The 7,534-nt window shown below is 35.1% G+C and overlaps 1 protein-coding gene across 1 annotated transcript; it reads left to right on the plus strand.

The window, feature by feature from the left end:
- Positions 1–1,126: 1,126 nt before the first annotated feature.
- On the plus strand, positions 1,127–2,728 carry LOC133312883 (uncharacterized). Its single transcript, XM_061514156.1, has 3 exons — positions 1,127–2,056; positions 2,177–2,320; positions 2,489–2,728. The coding sequence occupies exons 1-3, from the start codon at positions 1,127–1,129 to the stop codon at positions 2,726–2,728; spliced, it is 1,314 nt and encodes a 437-aa protein (XP_061370140.1).
- The last annotated feature ends 4,806 nt before the right edge of the window (positions 2,729–7,534 follow it).

Consider the following 7,534-nt stretch of genomic DNA (forward strand, 5'->3'; position numbering starts at 1 on the left):
CCATAATTGAGTTAATTAATTTTTCTTTTTCCTCTTAACCGATATCAACTTTCTATTTTTGTCATTATAATTAATATCAATAATAATGAAACCAGTCAAAATTCTATTATAATAATTAATGGAGGCGGTTTACATCAATACAAATTAAGAAGAGTTTTATGTCCATCAACTTTTCAGTCGTTCTTCATCAAATGATATGCATTTAGCAATTTCTATTATGCCTTAAAATAGAAATTGAGTGAATTAAGACTGCAGATCCTTCATCTTATTAAATTTAGCAAGGATAGATAGATCCTTTGATCAGGTATGCATTTTGTAATTTCTATATATTATGCCTTAAAATAATTCTGGTGCACATTATGAAGTTTTTTTTTTTTTATATTCTAGCTAGCTAGCTGCCTTCTTTGTTTCAGTTTTCCAATATGCAGTTTTATTGTTCTTTGTGAAAACTAATTACATTTTGTAAAAAATTAAAATGGGTTGTAGTAACAGGAAGTAACTATAAAAGATTAACGTATTCTGGTAATAAAAGAATTTTAGGAACAAGGAAATCGATGTAAAAGACAAGTTTGTTAATAGTTAATAAACAAAACTTTCGGATAGCTAGGTAGCTCTATATGTATTAATAGAGACACCTAATTAAGCATTTCAAAAAAGGAAATATATTTAAGCCTACTCACGCCTTAATAAAGACACCCAGGTTGATCATAAAATTTTGTCCAAACCACTAACCGGTAAAAACAACTTGTTTTACCTACCAAAAAAAAAAAAAAAATTGTTTTGGAATTGGCATTAAGTCACGCCAGATATGCTATTGCCAAGTTCTACTATAAAACTAGCGGACATAACCTCCATAGGTACACAAAACTATCTCTAACCGCTATTTCACAATTTCAAAAGTTGCTTGGAATTTCGGAAAAGACCAAATCTCTACCATGCTCATTCCCTCCTCCTATTCTAGTGTGGTATGCAATTCTTGTCATCCAATTTTTTAGCATATATATGTTTGAATCTTGAATTGTTTATTAATTATAAAGTTACATGAAATAATAACATTAGAATATAAGTTTTATTTCTAAATAAAATGAGTGATAATTATTAACGGTTTACGTATGTACAGGTGAACATGAGGTTTATGTTTAAAGCGTTGATGCTTTCTTCATCAATACTAGTGTTTTTATCGAGCACAACATACTCATCCTATGTATTGGATCCCGAAACTCTTCTCAGGACATCTTTGAAGAAAACTAATTTGTTAATTAATGAACCTAAAAAAGGTTATATTGAGTCATACTATGAGGATCCCAAAGGACACATCAAGTCAGCAACTTTTGTGTCTAAAAAGTTTGAAATGAGACCAGGATCAATTGTGGAGAAACAAATGGTAGATATTGATTTCCCAAGAGGTCATGTTGGTATTAAGAGTTTCGATGCTGAACTAATTGATGAAGAAGGGAATCCTGTACCTTTGTATGAAACTTACCTCCATCATTGGTTTGCTTTAAGATACTTTGAAAATCCAAAATCAACTAAGAGTCTTAAGGAAAGATCCATTTTCGTGAGAAACCAAGGCACATGCCAAGGTGGTGTTCTTCCACATTATTGGGGCTTGGGAGGTGAATCACGAGGAACAACCTCAAACATTCCAGATCCTTTTGCAATAGAAGTAGGTAACCCTGCAGAAATTCCTGATGGGTTTGAAGACAAATGGTTCTTCAACATCATGGCCATTGATACACGTGGCGTACAAGACATAAGAGGTTGTTCTGAATGCAGATGTGACCTTATAAATATCACAAAGGAATTCCTTAGTACCAAAAAGGGTGCTGATGGCAAACCATTGGACCCTGATTATAAGGGAGGAATCTTTTGTTGCGATGACAATTTACAATGCAAATTGAGAGAGGGATTTCAAGCCCCAACTAGAAGACTTGCCCTAAGATACAAAATAAGGTGGGTTGATTGGGACAAATTCCAAGTCCCTGTTAAGGTTTATATACTTGATTCCACCGATAAGGTCACGTCGAATGGCTCCAAAACAATCCATGAGTGCAAGGTAAATAACTTATGAATATACACTTAATTTTTAACTACACTTTTCAATGTGAATTGAATTCCAAAATATATTAATTTGTTGGCATTGTGTGAGTATAAAATATTTGTCAATTTGTTACAGGTTGAATATATGATTCCGAAAAATGGTGATAGCAACTCCCCTCATGTCCAAAAAGCAAACATTCCAATGGAAAAAGGCGGTTATCTCATCTACGGCACTGCTCACATGCATACGGGTGTTGTTGATGCAACTTTATATGGACAGGTGAAGTTCAATATTTGCCATCATTCTCGTGATGATAGATTTTTTTTAAATTTTTGTGCTTGATTTGTGTTAAAGTCATAAATTTTCTTAATAATCCATACAATTGTACGAAGACATATATTGAATTGTGTCTTCACTTCTAAAATTTATGTTTTTTGATTAATTTAGGATGGAAGGATTTTGTGTACTTCAACACCAAAATATGGAACGGGAAATGAAGCAGGAAACGAGGAAGGTTACGCTGTTGGAATGTCTGTTTGTTATCCACAACCAGGTACTGTCAAGATTAATGATGGTGAAACTTTGACCTTAGAATCAAGATACAAAAGTGATTTTACCATCGGAGCTATGGGGCAATTCTACATCTATTTGGCAGAACAACTACCACAAGATACATTTACATCATAATTCCTTTTATCTACATCTTGAATAATGCAGAGCTTTTTTTTTTTTTGCATATGCAATCTACTGATCAATCATATTATTCCAACCTTGAATTTTGTATTATAAAATAAACATTCTTTTTATGTAAGTGTTGTTATCGCGATCACGGCAAGTGCACCGGTTGTACAAGTAATAAAGTGTAATGAATAAGAGTATCCTTCCCATGAGGATTAAATTTCAATCACTAATTCACTATTTACGCTTAAGTTGGACAATCAATCAAGAGAGTAGAATCAAATTTAAATTAAAAAATAAAGGGAAAAGACAATGAGCAAGTAACTAGACAATCAAGAAAAACATTTGATTTCCCTCAATCTCTCCTTTATGTTATGGATTTAAACCCTTGATTGAACATCCTTTTTCATATTACCAATCGATTCTCCTAAGTTAATTATTAATCGATCCCTTGACATCCTAATTATTTACTCTCTTTAAAGAATCCTAATTCCCCGGTTGTTCTTCAAAGAAAATAAGCATTAAATCCAAGAATCATAAAGATTACATTTTTTTTATGTTTATCCCTTGAATCATAAGAGTTAACGATGAACTTACCACGCACGATTCATGTACCAACATCTCTATTGTCATACTCTCACCCTAGATCAATCTACAAGAATGCTCAGATTGATTCGTTCTCCAGTGTTCTTCAGGCCATGGACCATCACATGAATGCTCAGATTGATTTGTTCCCCAGGTTCTCAACCGTCACAGAAACTAAGATCAATCACCTTGCCAGAGATCCCTTCAAGTATGCAACCTGCACAAAGTATCAATCCACATATATTCAACAAAGCATATACATATAACATGCATTATACCATACTTCATACAATTACATACACCATATATAAACCAATGCCCCTTCGAAGCTTGGTGGAACAAACAGAGGATTAACTCCAAGGACCAAAAGCTTACCTTTTACAATAATGTCCTCTAATGCACAATCAATATGCAAGAGACCATAATCACAGACCTTCACAATATTTCAACATATTTCAAAGGCATAATGACAATTAGAACATATGATGGTCCACTACATTGATGTCAACATTGTTTTTTTGCACGTCATGACACTTTCCAAAGCCATTCGTGTACTTATTCAATTTATGCTTTAAACTCATTTCGCAAAGGTCCATATTGATTTCTTAAGGTTCCATAACATTAACATACCACTTACTAGCACCATAGAGTCTATAAGTCATTTCCTTAAAATACAATCCGAAGGAACTGACTTTATTGGCGTAATCAACATTAAACTGTGCTTACCATTTGAAAGTGTAAAAATCATGTCATAAATTAGTAACTTAAACATAAACCGTACTGAAACCGACAAGCTTTACAAAAATATTTAAATTAGTTCATTATATATAAAAATGAAAGGTCATACATACATAATAGTTATACGAAATATTCGATAACCCTATTAAAATTATTTTGTATCCATATCCTTTGCCTTCCCTCTTGAAGAATCAAATAATAATAATATTAATAATTATACCACCATGAGATATATATGTGAGGAGTTGATGTATGTGTCGCACCCTATAGGACTAACAGTATGGGCTATAAAAAATATTATTTGCAGGAAGTTACCTAGCTAGTTTATTCATTGAATGACTATGTTGACTTTATACTAATTAGTTATCAAGGGAAAAATCCACGTAAACAATAACTTCTGATATTTATATTTTTTTTCAAAGCGAGTGTTTCCACTTCTATTTAATCAAGTTGTTTCTCATTTTCTCAATATTTGTATTTATTACAATGAAATTTTGAACATAAAAATACTTTACAACTATGCACTAGTTTCTTTTTTATTTATTTAAGAAACCTTAGTCTAGAAAATAAAATAAATATCCTGTATGTCTCCCCAAAAAAGTGCTTAGAGTTACAAAGGTCACGAAGATAAAATCAATCTTTAAAAACCTATTATTACTAGTAAAACTTCAACTTTATAAGAACTTTAAAAAAAAGGAATAATATTTCTCAAAAATAGATTTAATTGCAACCCTTTAAAAAGAGAGTACTTTGATACAAGAGTAATTTACTAGTCTTTTGACTAGACATATTTGTCCCTAGGACAGAACACAAATATAGAAAATTAAATACGATTGCAGATGCTTTGTCTAGACAACCAAATAGGGAGATCAAGCACTGCACTCCTCATTCCTCAACCTTTACGAGTCTTACTATGGATTATACATCCATTTTTTAGTTAGAATTACATTATGATCCCAATGCCTTGGGCAGTGTTCCATTACAATACCATCTATAGTTGATCTATAAGTGCAACCCTTTATGAAGTGATGTATAACAGACCTCCTCCGACTCTTCCCGATTAGGCTCTTGGATCTTGCCATGTTGAAGCCATTGACTCTGACTTCAACCAACATCATTGTTCTTGTATCTTTAAAATAAAAGATGAAGAAAACTCAAACCTTTATGAAGATTCAAGCATATAAAGGAAAGGAAGATGTTACCTTTAACAGTGGGATCTCGTATTGCTTCAATTGTAGTCATACAGACACCTCTTGATCCATAAAAGGTTATGCCACAAGTTAGCCCTCAAATTTTATAGTCCATACAAGGTATTAGAAAAGAGTAGGATCGATTGCTTACCAACTCTAATTGTCGGCTAAGTCTAAGATAAATCTAGTATTTCACATTTCGTTGTTGAAGATATTTTTTCTAGCCACCAATACAGCACCCACAACCTTCCATCATTCAAGGAGGAACCTCCACTACATCAAGTTTCGATTGTCGGCATTGGATCTCACATGGTGTGGCTCAAGGGTGGGAAAATAATATCCTTGGTTTTAGTCCAATGGTTGGATCTTCCACTTAAGGAAACTAAGTGGCTCAAGGGTGGGAAATCTCTCTGGGATGAGTTGCACGACTACGCTCTGCTTCCTCACTGCACCTGTGGTGCTCTTCGACAGATCACAGCACATAAGGACCAGGATCATGTCCTCCAATTTATTATTGGATTGAATGATTCCTTTTCATCTTCGCGAGCTTAGATCTTGCTGCTTGATCCATTGCCACCTCTTGCTAAGGTGTTTTCATTGATCCTTCAGGAGAAGCAACAACGACAGATATCAGTTTCCTTACCTGCCCCTGCCATCCCTGATTCTCCCCTGTTAAACTCGATCACCACCACTCCTTCCTCCTCCCCGACTATTGTTGCCACAGCCCTACGTCGTTCGAAGCCCCTTTGCACCTATTGTAACCTTTCTGGGCATACCCGTGACAAATGTTTTAAACTTCACGGGTACCCACCTGGCTATAAGCCCAAAATGCCACGGCCCAATTATTCTAACCCTCAGTTTTCCCAGGCCCATCCCCAAGCCCACTCTATCCTTGAGGTTCCACCTATTTCCCCTCATTCCCGTCCCCGCCACTATCTCCCTAATCCCCATCCCTTTGTTCCTGACGCCCCACTTGCCTTTACACCGACACAGTACAACCAGCTGCTTACCCTCATTCAACAGAGTTCTGCCACGTCTCCTTCCTCCATCGCTTCATCAATCGTCTCGAGTCTTCTCTTTCCGGAGCTAGTCTTCGCGGTACGTCATCTTATTCCTTCCCTTCCACCTATTGGATATTAGATACGGGTGCGACACACCACGTCTGTATTTCTCTTCCTTTTTTTCAATGTTCTTCTCCCTCTGTGTCTCGTATTTCCTTCCCCAATGGTTTTTCTGAGGCTGTGTCCTCTGTTGGTTCTGTTTCTATTTCTCCTTCCCTTTCTCTCCTTAATGTTCTTTACGTTCCCTCTTTCTTGTTCAATCTCCTCTCTATCAGTGCCTTGACCCGTGATTCTCCTGTGATAGCTAATTTTTCTTCTTCTTTTTTCTTTCTAAGAATACCATGTAAAGAACCTTGAGGTACACCACCCCAAAAGCTAGCTCTAAGGGTGGGAGTGCCCAAGGCCTTATAAACTCCACATTAGTTGCACATACAACCAATGTGGGACTATATATCTCAACACGCCCCCTCACACAAGAGCCCATTGGGCTTGAAGAGTGGACAATGCAACAGGCCCAGCCTACCTATGCTAAGAAACACAACAAGAGAAAGTGGGGGGCGGCGAGGCTCTGATACCATGTAAAGAACCTTGAGGTACACCACCCTAAAAGCTAGCTCTAAGGGTGGGAGTGCCCTATGCCTTATAAACTCCACATTAGTTGCACATACAACCAATGTGGGACTATATATCTCAACATACAACAACAAATTTGATATCAACATATTTCTCTTTAGAATGAGTACATAGTTATTGTCATAAACATCTTTTATATATGACAATAAGTTTTGACCGATGATAAAAAAAAAACTCAAGAAGATTGAAAATGTTATTCAAGTTGACCATATCTTATCTGATTATTAAAAAAGATTTTACATTACAATCAATGATTTTTTATTTTCTTTTGTTAACACGATTATAATGATTTTATTGTGATTGGAGAGAATTGCGATGATAAAATAAAATGTACAAAAATAATATCATCCCCAAGCGCACTATTAATTATAACTGCGCAATTTGAAATCTGTCAAAAGACACCTTACGGGCATGTTTAGAGAACCTGATAAAGAAGATAGGATAGGATAACTTATTATATCTTATTTTTATCTCTTATTTGGTGGATCAATAAGATATGATTAGCTTATTCTATTGTGTTATGAGTTTTCTGGAAATTAGAGAGAAGAAGGTAGAGATGAAATCAGAAGAGAGGGAAGTTTGTCAAACTTTTTCATGCCATTTTCTCA

This window comes from Gastrolobium bilobum, unplaced genomic scaffold, assembly GCF_033153095.1.
Source record: "Gastrolobium bilobum isolate Gb01-03AN ecotype WA unplaced genomic scaffold, APGP_CSIRO_Gbil_v1 utg35827, whole genome shotgun sequence".
Lineage (NCBI taxonomy): Eukaryota > Viridiplantae > Streptophyta > Magnoliopsida > Fabales > Fabaceae > Gastrolobium > Gastrolobium bilobum.

Coding starts and splice junctions, on each gene's coding strand:
- LOC133312883 (XM_061514156.1), top strand. CDS start 1,127: ATGAGGTTTATGTTTAAAGCGTTGATGCTTTCTTCATCAATACTAGTG. Junction 2,057..2,176: donor AAACAATCCATGAGTGCAAG/GTAAATAACTTA, acceptor AATTTGTTACAG/GTTGAATATATGATTCCGAA. Junction 2,321..2,488: donor ATGCAACTTTATATGGACAG/GTGAAGTTCAAT, acceptor TGATTAATTTAG/GATGGAAGGATTTTGTGTAC.